Source organism: Lathamus discolor, chromosome 2 (genome assembly GCF_037157495.1).
Source record: "Lathamus discolor isolate bLatDis1 chromosome 2, bLatDis1.hap1, whole genome shotgun sequence".
NCBI classification, from domain to species: Eukaryota; Metazoa; Chordata; class Aves; order Psittaciformes; family Psittacidae; genus Lathamus; species Lathamus discolor.
In genome coordinates, this window is record NC_088885.1 from 120,321,673 (window position 1) to 120,341,835 (window position 20,163).

The 20,163-nt window shown below is 41.4% G+C and overlaps 1 protein-coding gene across 1 annotated transcript; it reads right to left on the reverse strand.

Moving 5' to 3' along the window:
* Nucleotides 1–308: 308 nt before the first annotated feature.
* Nucleotides 309–14,823, reverse strand: LOC136009380 (DGAT1/2-independent enzyme synthesizing storage lipids-like). Its single transcript, XM_065669370.1, has 7 exons — nt 14,720–14,823; nt 8,859–9,189; nt 7,192–7,356; nt 5,589–5,782; nt 1,422–1,482; nt 915–1,054; nt 309–696 (listed from the first exon to the last, which is right to left on the reverse strand). The coding sequence occupies exons 2-7, from the start codon at nt 9,148–9,150 to the stop codon at nt 595–597; spliced, it is 954 nt and encodes a 317-aa protein (XP_065525442.1). The 5' UTR covers nt 9,151–9,189; nt 14,720–14,823; the 3' UTR covers nt 309–594.
* Between the last annotated feature and the right edge of the window lie 5,340 nt (nt 14,824–20,163).

The following is a 20,163-nucleotide window of genomic DNA, read 5'->3' on the forward strand; positions in this document are numbered from 1 at the left end:
GAACAAAGTCTTGGAGGCGGCATTCCTACTTTCCAGGGTACCAAACCACTAAACTGATACATTTGTAGCAGTCTAGTAACTGGTTTAATGGGATTTTTCTCTTCATATAGTCTCTCTAGAAAAATGGCCTAAGCATTACATCATTAGCTAAAGCAAGACAGTTTCTCTTCTGGCACTGTCTTGTGTGGGGTCCAACAGGAAGGCACCCACTGAGTGTGACAACACTGACTCAGGTTCTGCTCTGAGCATGGATCATGAACCACTCAAAACACAGAAGCATGTATTTAGACAAAACTTCTGAGGCTCTCAGATGTATGTACTTACTTGTTTTAGGAACCAGGCAAATCCTGGCTACACAATTTCCTTTGGGGGAAAGCTGTTGCATTGCTATTATACACAAGTTTTCTTCTTCAGTCTTTCTGACTTCAGAATATCCTCAAAGACACAGGGGAACCTTCAAGAGGTTAATTGCTTTCTTCTGTCAAATCTATAGAAATTTGTAAAACTGGTTGAATGCCAATTATTAGTCATCAGTGCCATAGGATATTGGTTTTTACTGTATTGTATAAAAACACTGAAATAAATAAAAGCTTTCTAATCACTTCTACGTTTATCAAATCGCTCCAGCAAAGCCTTCCATATGCTGCCTGGGATTGTTTGATGCTTGCTTATGAGAGCCTGGATGGCAGTCTTTGTCTGAAAAGAGAAGAGAAAGTTATCTTTACAGACCCGCTTGTGCAAGGAAGAACAGTATAATCACTGATGACTTCTTAGTCATGCTCAGGAGGCATTGGGAAATTAAGACATAAGATCTACTTTAAGAAAAAAGTTGTGGTTTATATTAGCTAGTTTTCAGTGCATATACAATAGAGAGAAAACTATATAGTTCAATGTTGCACAGAGAGCTAACTTACCTTTTCAACTAATTCATCTGTAGTGATATTTGGATCATAAGGGATTTGCTCCCCAATGTATGTGCGAAATTTAACCGGAAGTCCTCCGTACGGAGGAGTAAACGGCAGTCGAGTGCTTTCATACAACCATCTAAAAAATCCTGAAATAGATTAAGGGAGGAAAAAGTAGATTATAGTCACAGAAAACACTATCCAAACTTGAAATCTGCTTAATATGGAAGACTCTGACAGTCAAGAAGAAATTGCAGGATTTAGGTTAGCTAGCCACCAAAACAAAGCTCAATAGACTCAACAGATCACTGCAATAATACTGCATTAAGTTACCAGATCACACAGCACAAACCAGTTACACACAAGCTATTGGAGATACCTCTGAGCCACAATAAGTGTATTAGAGAATCCAAAGGAAGCGCAAGTTTGAAAAGCAAAATCTAAAAGAAGAGTGAGAGAAATCAGAAAAGTGAAGAACACGTTCCAAATACTTAAAATAGGTTTTAAAGTTCTTACTTCTTTCTTTAAGCATCCTATATCCTTCCCGGACATTTTGAGTGTACATTGGAATGATGGGCTAAGGAATCATAAAAAAATCCAAAAGGTAGAAATGTTATACCAGCTTTAAATTTATGTTTTAGTGCCTGTTAATGCAGCTAAGAAAATCTCTTGAATACAGAGGAAGTAGTAAACAAGGAATCTTGCTATAAAAAAAATAAACTCCAGAATAAAAATAAAATTCTATTTCTCATCTCCCACAAAAACTGATGTTAAAGTCACCATCTGTAAGGATGTCAGGGTTTTTTTTCTTTTTTTCCTTTAAACGGCTTTCATCACTGAGTTCTTTGTTAGGCTCTAGTTAGGTCTTTTTCTTGCTTGCTTTTTTCTCATCCTGTAGTTTCTGTTCTGTGGTAGTGATTCTTAACAGAGTAAAGGGGCTCTTTCATGACCTTCTGGACAAGTAATTCCAACAACATGCTTAAAATACAGTTTCAAAAGCATAAAAGGAACAATAGAGGGGGGAAAAAGTCATTGTATGTATGGATATAATTACTGTTAGCTTCTCTACAGACTATGAAATCTTACCTCAGACTCTAAGACATGACTGAAGTTCAGGCATCTTCAGTGTCTTTCCTTTTAGTCACAATAATGAAGTGAACTTGTTCTGTAGCTACCTAAACCTCTGCCATCCAGAAGGCACGTAGTCCAGGTCAAAGAGGACATACAAATGCCTTATTTGTCCAAGGGATCTGCAGTTCTTTCCAGTGGGGTATTATCTAAACATTACTGCTTCAGTGAGACCTTCCTTTGAGAAGCAGGTAAGATGAGCCAAATGTAAATGTCTACTTGCTTTCTCCAAAGCTTCATGAACTGAGTACTTTCCTATTCAGCGCTCATGATGGAAGCTTTAGACAGAAACTGCAAAGCTTCATTTTATGTTTCAGTCTGCAATACTGCAATAAATATATATCATACAAGTTATATAAAACTCTAATACAATGTCAGTTCTGATAGTTTAGATGAGTCTACATGCAGTCTTCAGTCAACCTCTAAGACTGATGTGGCCAGTATTGAAAAGAATGCAGCAAGAACAAACAGAAGCAATCAGAGCCCAGAGGAGGGCCACAAAGATGAGCAGAGGGCTGGAGCAGCTCTCCTATGAAGACAGGCTGAGAGAGCTGGACAGCCTGGAGAAGAGAAGGCTACAGGGAAACCTAGCAGCCTTCCAGTACCTAAAAAGGGTCTACAAGAAACCTGGAGAGGGACTTTTTATAAGGGTATGTAGGGATAGGACAAAGAGGAATTGCTTTAAGCTGGCAAAGGGTAGATTTAAAGGAAGATCTTTCCTCTGAGGATTGATGAGACACTGGCACAGGATGCCCAGAAAAGCTGTGGCTGCCCCATACCTGGCAGTGTTCAAGGTCAGGTTGGATGGAGCTTTGAGCAGCCTGGTCTAGTGGAAGGTGTCCCTGCCTGTGGCAGGGGGTTGGAACTGGATGATCTTTAAGGACCCTTCCAACCCAAACTATTCTGTGTTTCTATGAAACTCCATGGTTGTCAAAAGATGGAATCCAGTTGCTACTATGGGCCTAACTCTGTATACGAAAGGACATATAAGGTTAATATTGCCCCCTTTACTGTTAAATGCACAGCACTTCAATAAATGCTTAGCTGTCTAAGTTGTGTCTGATCACAGATTTCCAGAGAAATACCAAAGATGCCCAAATTTCAGTGGAGCCTGCAAGATAATTACAGTGATGCCCCCATACTGAGGTCCAGTCAGACTTCCTAATCCAAGTTAAAAAATCAAACAAACAAAACCACAAAAAAACAAACCTTGAATGAGTTGCAATAATAAGTAATACAAAAGTCAGCAGCACTGTAAAGGTGAGTTCAGGCTAGTAGGTATCAAAGGACAAAATACTCTCTGCCTTTCAGGTAACACATAATTCTCTCTACTGTTTGTTTTACCAAATATGTTATACAGATGACCACAAGAACCTTTCACACTGCAAGAACCTTATCTTCAGGGAATACCCAAATCATTACATAAAAGAGAAAAAAAAACAACAAAATCCAACCTGTCAACAGGAGGTGCTAGCAATTTTAGGTACTATTATTCAGCTATTTCCATGTGCTTCTAAATTAGGAAAGCCTGGGAGGATTTTTGTGATGTGTTTTGATCAGGGTGGCACTCTGTATTAAGGGCATTCAGAGTTATTTAATTCAATTTTTATTTAAATTTAAAAAAAACCCCACACTATTACATTGTAGGATTACACTATAAATTCCAAGTGAAGTAAAAATAACTGGCAATAGAGTGTTCAAATATTTGAAGGCAAAATGGTTAGAAATCACTTAAGTTGTTAAAGTGACACCTCTTTCTTACTGAGTATATTATTAAATTAATATATAAAAAGAAAGACTGTAAGGGAATTCAAAATGCCTGTATGAATTTGATAGGGCTTATCCTATTCACATTCTGATGGTGGTGTACAGGCCCACACAATATATGAAGTATTGTGACTAGCATTTACCAGCCCACGCTTTTGAGAAAAAGGATAGGAGAGGGAACAGAAGCACATAAAATGTGACTTTTAAAAGGCCACATAACAAGACAAACAAAGAGGTAGAAATAGGACTCTCAGCCAAAAATTCCCCTAAATTTATTCTAGTGTTCAGTTTTCTCCCCACAATATTTCAGAGCTAGATAAAGTTATGAAGAACTATTAACCTAAAGCTTGCATTTTGCAACCCTAGGTACTTTGTAGTAGGAGATACAGCATAACAGACCAAAGCAAAGTCTGAGAAGCAACAAATTGGATGGAGTGAGAGCAAGCTGTAACTGCACAAAAAACCTGAAAGGGGTGGTAAGAAATTGAAGTTTCATGGGAAGAACTCAACTTCCTGTAGAGATTCTCCTATAAACAGACAAGGATTATGTTTATGTGGTAGGCCAAAGAAAAGTACTGCAATTGATGAGATATTCATAAGAATGTAAAGAAAAATTATGGTTGTGCAATTCATGAGAAAGCAGTAGAAAGCTTGTGGCCAAACAGAAGAAGCCTGGATGAGTACTGGTATTGTCAGACACAAGGAGTGCCAGGTATGCTAAGTTTAAATTAAGACAGAAAACTCATCTCCAGTGATGATAATGAGAAAATGCAGTTAGGAAAAAGAAGGGTTGCTGCTCTTTCAGCTCTATGCCATCCCAAAATAGAAGTATTTCCCAGAGGCTGTATCAGAGAAACAGTCTCATGGTTCTGGGTTAACAGTTGGACTTGATGATCTTGAAGGTCTTTTCCAACCTAGCTGATTCTGTGATTCTACATGGAATTAGATGGAAGAAGTCAGAGCCAGTGGTAGAAGTTTGTATTGTAGATCATAATCTATATGGAAAATATAACTGAAAGTGTGGCCATGTGTACATTAGTGGAGTGCAAATCAATAGAAACACATCTCTGGAGGATGCTGAGGATCTGGCATCAACACTGAACACATTTCAGTGCTATGTTTTTATGTAGAACTAATTCTCGGCTGGTACCATTGACTGAATGCCCATTTGCAACTGCAGAGTATTATTCCCACTTCTGATTTAGTTTCAGCCAAAAGGTATTCTAACATGTTCCATTACATGAATTAAAGCAGGGTGAGGGAGATGGAAAAATTGCTTCAAAAAAGTGCACACATGATTCAAACTGAGACACTGAGGTAGACACACCTTCTGTTAGTGGATGCAATCTTTCACAAACATGAAGAAAGGTAAGGGCAAGAACAAAATCTTGGACCCTCCTAGAATAAATGAGAGGAAAGAAAGATAAGGATAATGCATTAAAGAGCCGTAAGAAAATGACTGGGTATCTAAAAGTAAGATAAATATTTAAGTCTAGTAGAATGAGAAAATAGAATGAAATATGGAGAAGGACTACAGTGAAGATTCCTGAAATACAGTCAAGACAAGAAACTGGATGGCAATATAAAGCTATACAGTTCCATAAACCCCTTGCTCCCTATGGATTAATGTGCTCAAAGAAAGTGGTGGGAAGAGGAAAGGAAATCTTTACTCCAAAACCTTTTTCTTTGGTCTGGAAGATTTTCCAAGAAACATTCCTAAGCTACATTTTATAATGACGTATGTATGCAATAAGCATAGAATTAGGATTCATAACATATAATACTCACCACTTTTGCATCTAGAGCGACCCGAGCAAAGCCTTTTCGATTTCCCCACACAAGTTGATAACTTTCATCACTGAATAATGCTTCTCTAACTCCACCTGGTGAGATGGACACCAAGTATCCATTCTTCAGGGCAATGAGGCATTCCTCTCTTGTACCTGGCATAACACCTGTCACTCCCAGCAACAATTTAAGTCCTGCAATACATAAATAGCAAATAAATATTATTGTAACAATATATCACAAATACTGCTTGCATGTAGAAACATGATTATAGCTAAATGAAAATCTAATAGCCATATATCAAGACTAGGGCAAATTTGCTTGAAGGAAGTGGAACACCTACAGAGTAAATATTGGCAAAATGACAAATAAGTGACAGTGGTTTAGCCCAAATGTTATGAAAATGAACCAAGCTTCTTAGGAGCATCTCAATAAACCTATGCCTCCACATGCTATTTTCCATAATGATCAAAATACCAACCATACAACCAAAACATAGGTAGATGCATAGGTAGTGCTCGAGGAAAGCAGTGGGGAAAGGAAAATAAATCTTTACTCAAAAACCTTTCCTTCTGTCTGGAAGACTTTCCAAGAAACAGTCCTAAGCTACATTTTATAATGAAGCATGTACGCAATAAGCATAGCACTAGGATTGGTAACACATAATACTCACCACTTTTGTATCTAGAGCGACCTGAGCAAAGCCTTTTCAATTTCCGCACGAGTCCTTCTTTTTAAATATTTTAATACAGTATTTACTAAGTATGTCTGTAGCAAATTCTTCCTCCTCAGCTTTCTATGAGTGCCTTAGTATGTTCTCGCATCAAACTTGCCTGAGTTTATTCTCTTTGTTTTCAGTGTTTGGACACAACTTCCTTTTCTGAATAATGTCTTTCTACTTTTAAATAGCTTCCTTTTAACTTAAGTGGTATAAAGGTGCCTTAAAATAGTCTCCCTCCTATTCCTTCTGAACGCTCTTTCTTTATGCTTTGTTTTTCTCAAACTGCATGAGGTTTGCTTTTCTGTAACTTCTCCCTTTCACAGTGGAATTACTTATTTCTTTCTCAGCCTACAATGTGTTGAATGTATTGTGGTGGTCAGTGTTATAGACCTCTCTTCAACAGTAAAATCTTCAAAGAACTTTTGTGTCCTACTCCAGTACCAAAAGGTAGATTTGATGTTGTACCCCACTGCAATGGCTACCCACTGTAGGGGCAAGTAAGGGATTGATATCCTGCCTTTACTGAGCTCTTCTGCACTCATAGCCCCTTGCTGACTATCCAGCACTAGGTCACTAATATAGTCCTTTCCTACACTTGCTACTGAGGCATGCGATTTCATCCCAAAGGAATAATATAATGTCTATTTGTTGGCTTCAGAGGGTCTACCAGTGCTTTTATGACCTTTCACTTAAAAGACAGGATATTTGATATTCTACTTTGTTTTTTGTCCTTCTGCATCTACCAGCTTTAACTTTAAAAATCTAAAAACAGTCTTTTAGTTAAAAAGCTGTCTTGAAATTGTAATAAATGTAAATTTCACCAAAACTGGCAACAAGTTGAGTGAATCTAGGGTGCTTAAGGACAAGAGAATATATTCTTACCTGGTAAGCGAAAGACAAAATGATCAGCTACTGACAGACAAAGTCTTTTCTTCCAGAGAAACAGCCTAGATAAGAAGTAAAGATAGTCTATAGGAATAGCTCCATGGTAATACACCAGAATGCCCGGTCCTTCTGGTAGGTTTTCCACACCATGAAGCTCATAACCTGTTTGGGATGGAAAGCAATAACTGACAATAACAGCTGTAAATCATCTGGCAATTTAAAGAAAACTGTTTACTGTCTTTCATTAAATGAGTTTCAGTAAGTTGTGAAAGCCTCTGCTGTGGCTTTTACAAGAATTAAATTCTGGATGGAACATTTGCTCCGTAGCAAAGAGAAAGTGCTTCAAACACCACAGGTTGTTAATGGACTAATTTGTTGGTCAGTTTACTCATTAGATCAGACCTAACCTGACATTTCCCCCAGTGAGGGGACTAAATTATTTCCTATTTGGAACTTTTTCCAGTCTAAGGTGTGAAATCACTTCATTGGCAGAATGAGACGCAAACAAGTAGTCAGTTTGCTTTCCTGAAATATGGAAGTATGAGTCTTCATTCTGTGTCAGGCAGAATGAAAGGTTTAGGATTTTACATAATTTAAAGTTTCTCTGGTTGAGATATTTAAGTCCAAACCAGAATCTGTAAGAATCCCGAAGACAGGTTCTCTCCACGGAGTTAAATGTATTCACTTAACAGTGGAAGGGAATTTCCTCACCGACGTGGACTTCTATAGGTCTCTCTCCTGGCTCTTCCTACATTTGATTTAGGTTTTAGGTGGAGCCAGGCTAAGAGGCTAATGTATACAAAGTTTTGGAAAATCCACAGCTTCTGCCAAGAGCTCTATTCTACCTTGTCTACATTCACGTCCATTCCTGCTACAGCTTCTATCATGAGCTGTCTGGGGAGAAAGTAGGGGATGGAGCAGGCAGAGATCTAGGAAGAGGTGGAGAAAGTTTGATACTGCAGGATGTTCAAAGATTAAAGGAAGAAACTGTGAGGAAGGACAGCAACATAGATAACCTGTTACTCTTCATTCTTAGGGTAGCAAAGTTAAGTCTTGCTGACAGCCTTAACCTACATCTGTGAGAAGAACAAGAGCTTAGTATGCAGCTGAGGATTTTCCTATGGAGCAGGGTGTGTTGAAAGTATCTGAAGGATGAGTGCAATAAAACTCCAAAATCAGGTTACTTTTAAATTGTAGCAGAATACAAACTTAAATATGGTGTCTCATTATTTTTTCATCCATACAGCTCTTATTTTCAGTACATAAATTAGTTTTCACCAACTGAAAACACACTAACTACATTTCCAACTAGTTGTTGTGTTTTGGTCATTTAAGTGAGTTTTAAGTGCCTAATAAGGTAAAAAAATAAATCACGCATCTCTCTTGCAGTGCTTTCTTCTGATACTGTACATAGAGAAGTGCACCTGCCTATCTACTTTAAGAGAAGTTGACCCTATATAAATTAAATTCTTCCTTTCAGTTTGCTTATTTTATATTGCAATCAGTCTTTGAGGCAGAAACTTATAGATTAGATGCCATACAAAGTATAATAAATGCCACTTCTTTGCATCTATTTGGAAGAAATAAAAACCAAATACCTTAAAACTTATGTGTATTTACTACTTAGGTAATTCAAAGCTTCAGTCAAGTTATGTCATACTTACCATGCCATATTCTTGCATATACATCCCAAAAACTTGCTATAGTTTTCCTTGCACTATCCCAAACATCACTCAAGGGATCTGCTTCTGTCTCACTGTTCCTCTGATGCATTAAAAGCAAAATATTCGTAACGTAAATGAAAAAGACGATTGTCAAAGGAACTATAAAAAAAAATAACATTGCACTCATTGTCAGTGAGGCGATGACCACATAAATAAGGTATTTCTTCAGGTACTCCGCAACAGTCCATTCTTCCAGTATATAGGCAAGGGAGCTTAGATCAGTCATTGGCATCTGTCCTGAAGTGCAGAATTCTTTTCGTCATATCATGTCCTGCATGGAGAAGAATAAAAAACACAAACCAAACAACAAAAGCCAGCTCTAATTTCTATAATCATACTAGTTTCTCAACTTAGGAAAAAAGTTTTTGTAGATATACCTGATGCTTGTTTTGGTATAATTCAGAGAGAAACATTTAGCATCTCTCTGTCATGCTGAGATAGCTGCTGCCAATTGCCATCCACTACTGCCTGTAAAGAGTGATGAGATTTTCCCACATATTTATGGGTCTTTATTATACAGCCAGATAATAGGGGCTGAAAGGACAAGGGCTGGAGCCCAAGGAAGGCTCAGGATCCATGCAGCATGGCTGATCAAATGATTTCTCTGTATAAGTGTGGCTTTTCAGAAACTCCAAAGAGGATTAAGTGCTAAGTATTTTCAGCAGTGTTGGCCAAGAAGATTGCTACCAGAGGTCTGGGCTCTCCCAGTCCTCTGCAGAGTCCAGCCTAGGCTTCTGGTCCCTTTCAGTTTGGCAGCAGCTGGCAGTGAATGGAACAAATACTGGAGTGAGCAGCTGAAGAGCCAGCAAACAAAACCTGGGCAGCTGAGGCTCCGTCATAAGACCTAGAGGTGCCTGGGACAGTATTTGGTAGTGGTAAGGAAAGCAGCTCCTAGCCCGTCATCCACACAACCATGCCAACACACCCTTCTTTCAGATTTTCCAGCCCTGGCAAAGGCCAAGTGGGCTCCATGGCCCTGGTGATGTTTGCCAAATGCAGCTCCCTAGTTAGTCTGTTCCTGCCTGCCTGACAGCAGGCAATGGTTTCCCTGGAATACAAGAGCACTGCAGCATTGCTGGCTGATTTCAAGACTCTTGAACATTAGCCAGAGATTTAAACATTGCAATCAGTTTCAGTAATCCATATCTAAATACAGCTTTCAGTTGCCTCAGTCAGGTTACTACTTGCTTAAGGAGTAATTTTTTCTGCTCCAGCACCAGAACAAGTACCTACAAGAAACAATTTGTAATTGCCACAGTCAGTGCCAAGATCATAAAGTACAGCAAGTCCAGACTTATCTGACTTTATGTCTTCAGCTGTGTACTTACATGAGCAAGCTTTATATATACAATAACCGCTCCATTTTTCTTTTTTGAAGCCCTGGGTAGAATATAGTGATGGACTGGTATAAAGCACAGATCCATCAAGAATTGTGAATGACAAGGAGTACAGCAAACAGCAAAGCAAAAAGCAAAAAGCAGCCACAAACAACCATCAGACTCTAACATGTGGTCAGGCAAGCAAGCCTTGCTGATGAGTATCTGTAACAGCTATAAATTTGGTCTCGCTGTCATGTTTTAACACCAGTCAGCAACTAAGTACCACGCAACTATTAGTTCATACCTTATGCTCCTCACCTCAGTGGGAATGGGAAGACAATCAGAAAAAAAAGATAAAATTTGTGGGTTGAGGTAATAGTTTAATAATTGAAATAAAATATAGTAATAAATTAATAATAATAGGAAATAGGATAATAAAACCCAATGAAAAAAACCCAAGTGATGCACAATACAATTGCTCACCACGGGAAAACAATGCCCAGCTCATCCCTAAGCAGCAATCAGCCTGTCCTGGCCAGCTCCCCCCAGTTTATATACCGGGCATGACGTGCTGTGGTATGGAATACCCCTTCGGCTAGTTTGGGTCAGGTGTCTTGCCTCTGCTTCCTCCCAGCTTCTTGTGCCCCTCCTCAGTGGCAGAGCATGAAAGACCAAGAAGTCCTTGATCAGGGTAAGCACTATCTAGCAACTAAAACATTGGTGTGTTACCAACATTGTTCTCACACTAAGGTCAAAACACAGCACTGCACTAGCTACTAGGAAAATTAACCCAGCTGAAATCAGGACACTCACACAAATCTCTCCTTATCTCAAATCCTTTGCACTCCTCATTGGTCACCAAAAAGGACTGTCATTGTTTAACCCCAGTAGGCAGCTGCACACCACATAGCTGTTCTCTCTTTCCCCCCTGCAGTGGGATGGGGGAGAGAATTGGAAGGGTAAAAGTGCAAAAATTCATGGGTTTCACAGGTAGAGCAAAGCCAGAAGGATAGTAAATTAGGAGCTCAAAGAAAGCAAGCACTGTATTAAATGATGTTCAGCATGGGCAACAAGTGAAACCAATGTGATGAAGAACATCACAAGAATTAATATAGAATTGTTTATAACCTGATGACTGATGCCTGACTAAGATATAGGAAGGTCTGGAAATTGTCACTGAAAAGAGACTTCATCAATAACGTGAAAGAAATAGTCTGCACGATTCAGATCTTTAAATCTTTGTTTAGAAGGTGTTTAATAAGGATACAGCTGATGATGTGGTGCTACTCTGTAATAAAGAAGTTATTGTTTGAAGTTGCCAATACGAGCACAGTCTTCAAATCCCAGATGTGTGTGAAGCAACCAGTGCTGACAGAGACCAGGAGAAGGTGATGTTAAGGGCTTGCCTCAGGCTACTGAATCAGTAATACTGAGCAATACTTGGAATTACTTGTTCAGCCTGTAACAGAAGGTGAAGGAAGCAAGTGGATTTTGCATTGTTATGGGGGCTTCAGACTGGGAACACATACCACAGTGGTAGCAAAACTAGCTTGAAGTTGCAGATAAAATGTCCATGCCCATAGTAAATGTACCAATAATGATTCCCATATGGGTCATTTGGATATATTGATCACTGACAGCAACCTGGTGATCAAGAGATCATATAATTTACCGACATTTTGAGATTAACAAATCCAGGCATTTTCTTGTGCCTAACATTCTTTTAAAACCACCTGAAGTTCCCTCTGGCCTCTGATATTCATTTTCACTAACTTGTGAAAGACTAGGGAAAATCCAGAGGACTGCAAGAGATTGAAGATTATTCCAAAATCCCCTAGCTGCAGACTCAGCAGCTAGATAAATCACTGACATGATTATGGAGAAGCTGGTATATGATGAAGGCAACTGATAACCACTGATTATAATTTTATGGGAAACAGACCTTGTACACAAATCCACCTCTAGTCTTTAAGGAAATCAGAGGTTTAATAGCTGTGCAGTGCCATGCACATACAGTTTTACTAGGGGCTTTTCAAAGAGTCATTTTAAGCCACACATGAGCTGCAACTTGGAACTTGCCCTTCCACCAGCCCCTCACTGTGCGTTCTCATCGCCAGCCTGGTCTCCAACAGGATCAGCTGGCTCCTTGAGAACAAGATAACTGAAAATGCTGTCACAAGCAAAACCACTCTTGGGAACAGCCCAACATTAAGCTGGTCTATGGGGATTATGAAAGTACACTACAAATACCACTTGACATTTTGATTAAAAAATAAAGCTCTTTAAAATGGAGCACATATGAAACGAATGACACCATCAACTGACATGACAAAGTATCCATTGGTGATGGAATCCACGTCAAATGAGCATTGAGTCTCCGTCCTACATTGTTCAGAATTTCCTCCTAATAGAGGTGATCCTGCCCCTCTACTCTGCTCTCATGAGACCTCACCTGGAGTATTGTGTGCAGTTCTGGTGTCCTCAACATAAAAATGTCATGGAACTGCTGGAACAAGTCCAGAGGAGGGCCACGAGGATGATCAGGGGACTGGAGCACCTCCCGTATGAAGACAGGCTGAGGAAGTTGGGGCTGTTCAGCCTGGAGAAGAGAAGGCTGCGTGGGGACCTAATAGCAGCCTTCCAGTATCTGAAGGGGGCCTATAGGGATGCTGGGGAGGGACTCTTCGTCAGGGACTATAGTGACAGGACAAGGGGTAATGGGTTAAAACTTAAACAGGGGAAGTTTAGATTGGATATAAGGAGGAAATTCTTTCCTGTTAGGGTGGTGAGACACTGGAATAGGTTGCCCAGGGAGGTTGTGAGTGCTCCATCCCTGGCAGTGTTCAAGGCCAGGTTGGATGAAGCCTTGTGTGGGATGGTTTAGTGTGAGGTATCCCTGCCCATGGCAGGGGGGTTGGAACTAGATGATCTTGAGGTCCTTTCCAACCCTAACTATTCTATGATTCTATGATTCTATGTTTACAATGATCAATGTAAGCAATGTAACATCCCACCAATTCCTCTTCCTTCATCACAATTTTTACATAACAGAAAATTACTTCCTGGATGGAAGACCACAATGTCTAAATTTGTTTGCTCATAGACTACAATATAAATGAATATAATAATTTATTTCTGATTTTAAGTTCAATGTAGATACTAAAAGACAGAAATGAAAAAAGCTTTACAAAGAAATTAAAATACTTAAATGTGCAAATGTTCAGGATTTTTTTAAACCTACAAAACAGGTATTAACAGTACAGATTTCAATGAGGACATATCAAAGTAGTTGGGTACACATGGAGTGAGTTCACCTTATGCCAGCTAGCTGGGTGGGATACAAGTTAATTCAACATCATTCCCATTGAATCCAATGGGAAAGTCAGAGTGTAGAAAGAATAAATGATTGACTGATGAAAAACTAGAAGCAGCATGGCTTCTTCTGGGAGTTGGGTGCTCAACCAGCTTTCAGTTCCTGCTCCCACAGTTCAATTGTACACTGCCTCCAACACTTCATTAGGAAAGATTGAACTCTGATCACTGAAAACTGATTCTGGCTTTTGGACCATATGATGTGAGCCCAACATGATAATGCATGGTCAGTACTGTACTGCCAGTGTAACATCGAAAGTCTACAACAGGACTGAACTTCTATTTTTGGCACATTCTACTGGCCATCTCTTACCAGCCCCTTGCAGAGACCACAAACACAATTTTTAAGCATCCTTTCTATCAAACACCGCATCAGAAATTGTTATATAACTATTTGAGCTGCAAGGCTGTTACTAAAGACCTGCTTGACTGTGTACTGGAAGATAATGTAAGAATGTTATGGCAACATGTTTACTTTTAACTGGTCTAGTTTGCCCCAGGTCTCAAAATTTAAGTGAGAAATTTCTCTTCTGCTTTTATCAAATCTGAGACAAGAGCAGCTCCCATGTTTTTCAATACTGAGCAACCCATGAAAGGTGAATATAAGGTGTTGCAACACACACTATACTTGTTTGCTGCAACAAACATTTTTTACATTGTCTGTATTTTTCTCATCTCATCTAGTAATGGACTTTAAACATATACTGTTCTGAGTGACTTCACTGTTGTAGAGGACAACAACATCTGTGTTGACAGGCGAGATGTTTGTTTGGCCTCCACCTTTAAAGCATATCAAATTCCAGAGTAATAGCTATATCTGTAATGCAAAATTACAGGTGATGTCAGATGGAGACAGAACTAATGACTCCCTACTTAAAGGGGCGCTCCCCCTCCAACAAAAGCCTCCTATACAGTAATGTAGTGTAAGTCATTCAGATCCCGAGCCCTTGCTGAAGCATATTTTGTCGATAAGGATAATCTTACCAATACTATAATCCCAGGGAGCGGAAGTGCAACAACAGAGCTGTCATAAGAGACCTACGGCATCAAAGTTAAAACCTTGTAGCTGTCTTTCAACCAAGGACAGTTAATACTTGTCTTGCTGCTTACCAGTTTGTGGTTGGTGTTAGGTTTAGCAGAGCATAGTGGGAAGATGAGTGTGAAGTAGCTGGAGGCTTCTGGGGAGATTCTGGAACACCTGCTTTCTTGTGGCAGGCTCCCACTTCCTCTGTCAAACTCAACTGCTCTGTTTCACAAGAGGAGTAACCTAACAATTACAGCGAGTAATCTGACAGTTACAATTCTGCACCTTCGAGGGGGAATGGCTTTAAACTGAAAAAGGGTAGATTTAGATGAGATATTAAAAAAAAATTCTTCCCTATGAGAGTGGTGAGGCACCGGCACAGGCTGTCCAGAGAAGTTGTGACTGCCCTGTCCCTGGCAGGGTTCAAGGCCAGGTGCTTTGAGCAACCTGGCCTAGTGGAAGGTGTCCCTGCCCATGGCAGGGGGGTTGGAACTACATGATCTTTAAGGTCCTTCCCAAACCAAACCTTTCTATGATGCTGCCTTTCAGTGTAAACAGATTTCCCAGACTTTTTTTGGTGGTAGTTCCATGGCAAATAACTCTCTTGCTGGTCTTGCACTGCCATCACACATCTTATTTCCTTCCAGAAACCCACCAATCTTGTACACTGCTATGTTTTCACTGCTACGTTTCTACAGCTTTCATTATCCTCATGGGCTCTTGACATATCCACCCCAGAACTGAAATTTACATCCCCCTAAATAGGAAGCACCAGCAGTTACAGTGTCCGGTCCCCTAGTTTTCCACGGCTATTCCCCCTTTTGCACACACTGAGGGTACCTCGCCCAAAGTACCATTTCCCTTTATTCTCTTACAACCTTAACAAATATGATGGCCTGAATTCCCACTCGGGTTTGATTCCCATGTGGGACTATGGAATGATCCTTGGCACCAGCACCCAGCTCACTTGCCACAAACGCAGCAGGTAAGAGCTGGAGGAGGGTGTATGAAGAGCAGAACCTGCGACCAGTGGGGGTACCCATCGCAGCCAAGCACAAGCGAAACACAGCAAGTGCCCAGCACCCACCCACATTTATCCCGTTTCTTCACCTGGAAACGACATTAGCGTTTCCCAACACTATTACAGCGAAAGCTCGGGGATTCCCTCCGTTTCTGGTGTCAGCGGCCCCGACGAAGGGTCGCTGTTGACGCACCCCGGCACTGCAGGCCGCGTACCCCGCGGGGCAGGACCCCCCGCCGCCCCGCACCGGCCCCGCCTAGAGCCCCGGCCCCGCTCACCTGCCCGCGGCGGCAGCGACCGTCCCAAGGACCCCGCGGACGGGGCCCGGCCCGGGTTAAACGCGGCACCGCCCCCGCGCCCGGGCCCGGGCCCGGGCCCGACGATGCGGGGCGGGGCCCGGGAGCCGCCGGGGTTCCGCGCCCCAATGTCCCGCTGTAGTTCTTCCACGGTCAAAATCCCGGGACGTGACGGGCGCTGGCGGCCCTGCCCGGGCACCGCGGGTAGAGACGCGGCTCCCCGTGGCGAGGGAACGGGACGGGGGACGCGTGGGGCTCCTGTCGGCGCCGGCTGCCGTGCCCTCCCCTGCGCCCCGCCTCGCCTCAGGCCTGGGCACCTCTTCCCGCTCCCCTGTGGGTGCCGGGGGGAGCAGCTCAGGAGCGAGGCTGTGTGACACGGGTGTGCTGCCGGCCTCAGCCGCGGCTGCAAGCTGTCGAACTACGGGCTGGTTTGGGTTGGAAGGGACCTTAAAGATCATCCAGTTCCAACCCTGCCATGGGCAGGGACACCTTCCACTAGGCCAGGTTGCTCAAAGCCCTGTCCAGCCTGGCCTTGAACGCTGCCAGGGATGGGGCAGCCACAGCTTCTCTGGGCAACCTGTGCCAGTGTCTCACCACCCTCACAGGGAAGATTGTTTTCCTAATATCTTATATAAATCTACCGTCTGTCAGTTTAAAGCCATTCCCCCTTGTCCTGTCACTACAGGCCCGTGTCAAAAGTCCCTCTCCAGATTTCTCGTAGGCACCCATTAGGTACTGGAAGCTGATCTAAGGTCTCCCTGAAACCGCCTCTTCTTCAGGCCGAACAACGCCAGCTCTCTCAGCCTGTCTTCACAGCAGAGGTGCTCCAGCCCTCTGATCATTTTCCTGGCCTTCTCTGGACTCGCTCAAGTAGGTCCACGTCCTCCTTATGCTAGGGGCTCCAGAGCTGGTAGCAAGAAAGCCCACAGTGTAGCCTGGAGTGATCGTAGAATCATAGAACACCAGGTTGGACGGGACCTCAAGAATTATCTGGTCCAACACATCTAGGCAAAGCATGACCTAGACAAGATATCCCAGCACCCTGTCCAGCCAATCATAAAAGTGTTCAACGCTGGAGAGTCCACCACTTCCCTGGGGAGATTGTTGCAGTGGCTGATTGGTCTCATGGTGAAAAATTTTCCTCTTGTGTCCAAATCTCCACAACTTGATGAAGCAGTTTTCTCTCCAGCTACTTCAAAATTACAAGGCAGTTCAGTCAATACGTTCCACAGATAGATGGGATTTAAAACAGCTACAGATAGTGGATTTCAGTGTTTGCACGACTTCCTACACAGGCTCCATCAGTGATTGTAAGGCAGGGTACCCTCTCTGCTTGGAAGAAGGAAGCCTCCCCGGTACATGCCTCCAGTCAATTGTCAACCTGTGTGAATGTTGAATAAGGAAATTTTCAGATGGCAGCCTTGACTATTGAGTTGAGAATGTGCAATGGTTTTACAAAGAACAGAATCTCTTTAAAAAGCTTAGGAAAACCAAGTGTCACACAGACTTCAGCTATAATTAAGTAGAAGGCACAAGAGCAAGCTATTGTGGCTAAATTGAGTGGAGAAAACCTGAAATATAATATCCTTATGTTGTACTACTGCTCACCCTATGGCTAATAAAACAGGTCATTTTTAGACTAATAAGACCAATGGGTATCAATTTTTAAGTTCAGAAAAGGATTAATCTGACCTGTTTAAGATAGGTGGTGTCACTAGTAGAAAGGTCAACTGAATACAGATATTAAATGTTTAAGTGGCAAAAGTACCTTTAGATGATCAGTGCAGACGGAAAAAGGGTTGTGCATAATGCTTACTGGCTAACGCCAAACGTAGCTGAAGTAGAGTATTTTGGTTGGCTTGCCTGTGTCTTATGTCCTTAGTGGTGTACTATCATGCAAGGAGACTAGATAGGAAAGAAAGAACTAAAACTACTGTTGAAGAACAGAACTAGAATAAAGTAACAATCATGATAACATGGATGTTGAAAAATGCATTGGAATAAAGAGTATTCAATAGCACTGTAGAATTAAAAATAATTGTATTGCTATCTTTGATTTTCCTTCTTTTTTTTTTCTTTAGAGTTATCTGGAAGAAGAGTGGTATAAGGCTTTTACGGTGTATTTTTAGGAATCTGGTATGGACTTCCAGCAGCAAAATTAGATATGACAGGAGACTTCTAATGCTGGTTAAAACTACTCTGAGGAATTCATGTCAAACCTCACAGAATGGCAAGTGCCCGATGTTGTGGAGTCCACCACTTCCCTGAGGAGTTCATTCCAATGGCTGATTATTCTCATTGTGAAAAATTTTTCTCTTCAGGAGAATAAGACAGAGGCATGTGGCTCTGGCATGGGAAGGGTCTAGAGCACAAGTCTCACAAGGAGCAACTGAGGGAAATGGGATTGTTTAGTCTGGAGAAGAGAAGGCTCGATGAGGACCTAATCACACTCTATAAGTACCTGAAAGGAGGCTGTAGTGAGGTGGGGGTTGGTTTCTTCTCCCAAGCAACAAGCGATAGGAAATGGCCTAAAGTTGCACCGGTGGAGACTTAGATTGGATATTAAGAAAAATTTCTTCACCAAAAGGGTTGTCAGGTGTGGATCAGGCTGCCCAGGGCAGTGGTGGAGTCCCCGTCCCTGGAGGTGTTTAAAAGCTGTGTAGATATGGTACTTAGGGATGTGGTTTAGTGGTGAACTTGGCAGTGTTAGGTTAATGTCTGGACCCAATGATCTTGAAGGTCTTTTTCAACCTAAATAACTCTATGGTTCTGTGTTTAACATAAAGTGACCATTTGGATTTGGAGGCTGGAAAGTTTCTTGGCACTTGACAGAAGTGTGACCGTTTGCTATACAATAGGTTTTCATCCTGCCTTCTTGTCATGCATACTTTATTAATGGTTTTCAGCAGATCAGTTACTGATAGCAGAGGTGTGACAAGGCATCAGGAATTTTTGGGTCTCTTCCAATTTATAAAAAAACATAGTATCTAGCAGGTATTGTTCCTTCTCTTTTCTCTATCCCTTAATATTTTGCAAGCACCCTCCGTATATTTTCTGTATATATGTCCAGTATATTTTCACTCTACTGATTTTCATATAATTTTTCTTCTCTCCCTATTTCTCTTATCTAATCTCAATCTGCATTATTCTTACTCCCTATTTTTTTCTCCATCATTAGTGCTTAGGATGAGATTCTCTCTTTCATTTCCACATCTCTGTGTTCTCAACATTAATCCATCTCACTTGAACAACTTCTATCCTGTCTCCATCACTTTGGTTCCTAGTTTCTTTGCCCAGTTTATCATGATGTCAGTAATTAAAGCTTTCCAGTCTGATTAGGTGCACCCTTCCCAGCATCCCTTTATTGGCTGAAAACTCTATTGACTCTCCTCAGCCTCATTATCTGGAATTCATAGCTGTCCATTCTTAGCTCTTTTACACACCATGGCTGCTTTTAAAAAAAGAATGCTCCCCAGCTGTCTTACCCACCTTCCTATCTTTCAAACCCCACTGATGTTTCACAACCCCCACCCTTCCTTCCCACAACCTCCACTAGTCCCTTCAGCACTTGCTATAAAATTTCATTGCCTGCACTGATAGCCTTGAGCTATTTTGAATGATAGGTGAGGGAAATGATTTGTTCTGCTTAGTAGTAGTTTGAGCAATGCTGTATTTTATGAGAAATTATAGTATTTAGGGAGGATGGAGTTTTTGCAGATACTTAGATATAAAAAGGTGACATTCTTTTTGAACATAAGCGTACCACATTTTTTACATTTCATAGTAGGTCAGCTTAGATACAAGACAGAAATATAAATGCTGATTTCCCTCCATTCACTCCAGCTTTACAGAGGACTGTTCAGCCTTCATACCAATGGCTTACAGCTCAATAAGCAGCCAGTAAAGTCATCCAAGAGCTGTGTAGAGCTCATAGGATAGAAATACTTAAATTTTGCCTCTAGACCATGACAGTTGTGCCACTACCTGTTGTCAGAAAGTTCAGAGAAGAGGGAGGCAAACGTGATTCACCCCAAACACACACAGAAGTTCAGAAACATTTGCAGTAGTTGCACACTATTTTCTGTGTTGCAACACTCATGGTACCTCAGCAAAAACACACATAGTTTCTCTAATAACTCAGTGTCATCCTGGGCACCATGAACCAAGCCCAGCGCTGGTGTGACCAGTCAAAATGTTAGTGTATGACCATAAG

Bases quoted from the DNA above. Each gene is read 5' to 3' on its own strand.
- LOC136009380 (XM_065669370.1), bottom strand. From the start codon at position 9,150: ATGCCAATGACTGATCTAAGCTCCCTTGCCTATATACTGGAAGAATGG. The intron at 1,483-5,588 runs GTGAGTATTATA...ATGATTCCTTAG, and splicing joins TCGCTCTAGATGCAAAAGTG to CCCATCATTCCAATGTACAC. The intron at 697-914 runs GTAAGTTAGCTC...TTCTCTTTTCAG, and splicing joins CAGATGAATTAGTTGAAAAG to ACAAAGACTGCCATCCAGGC.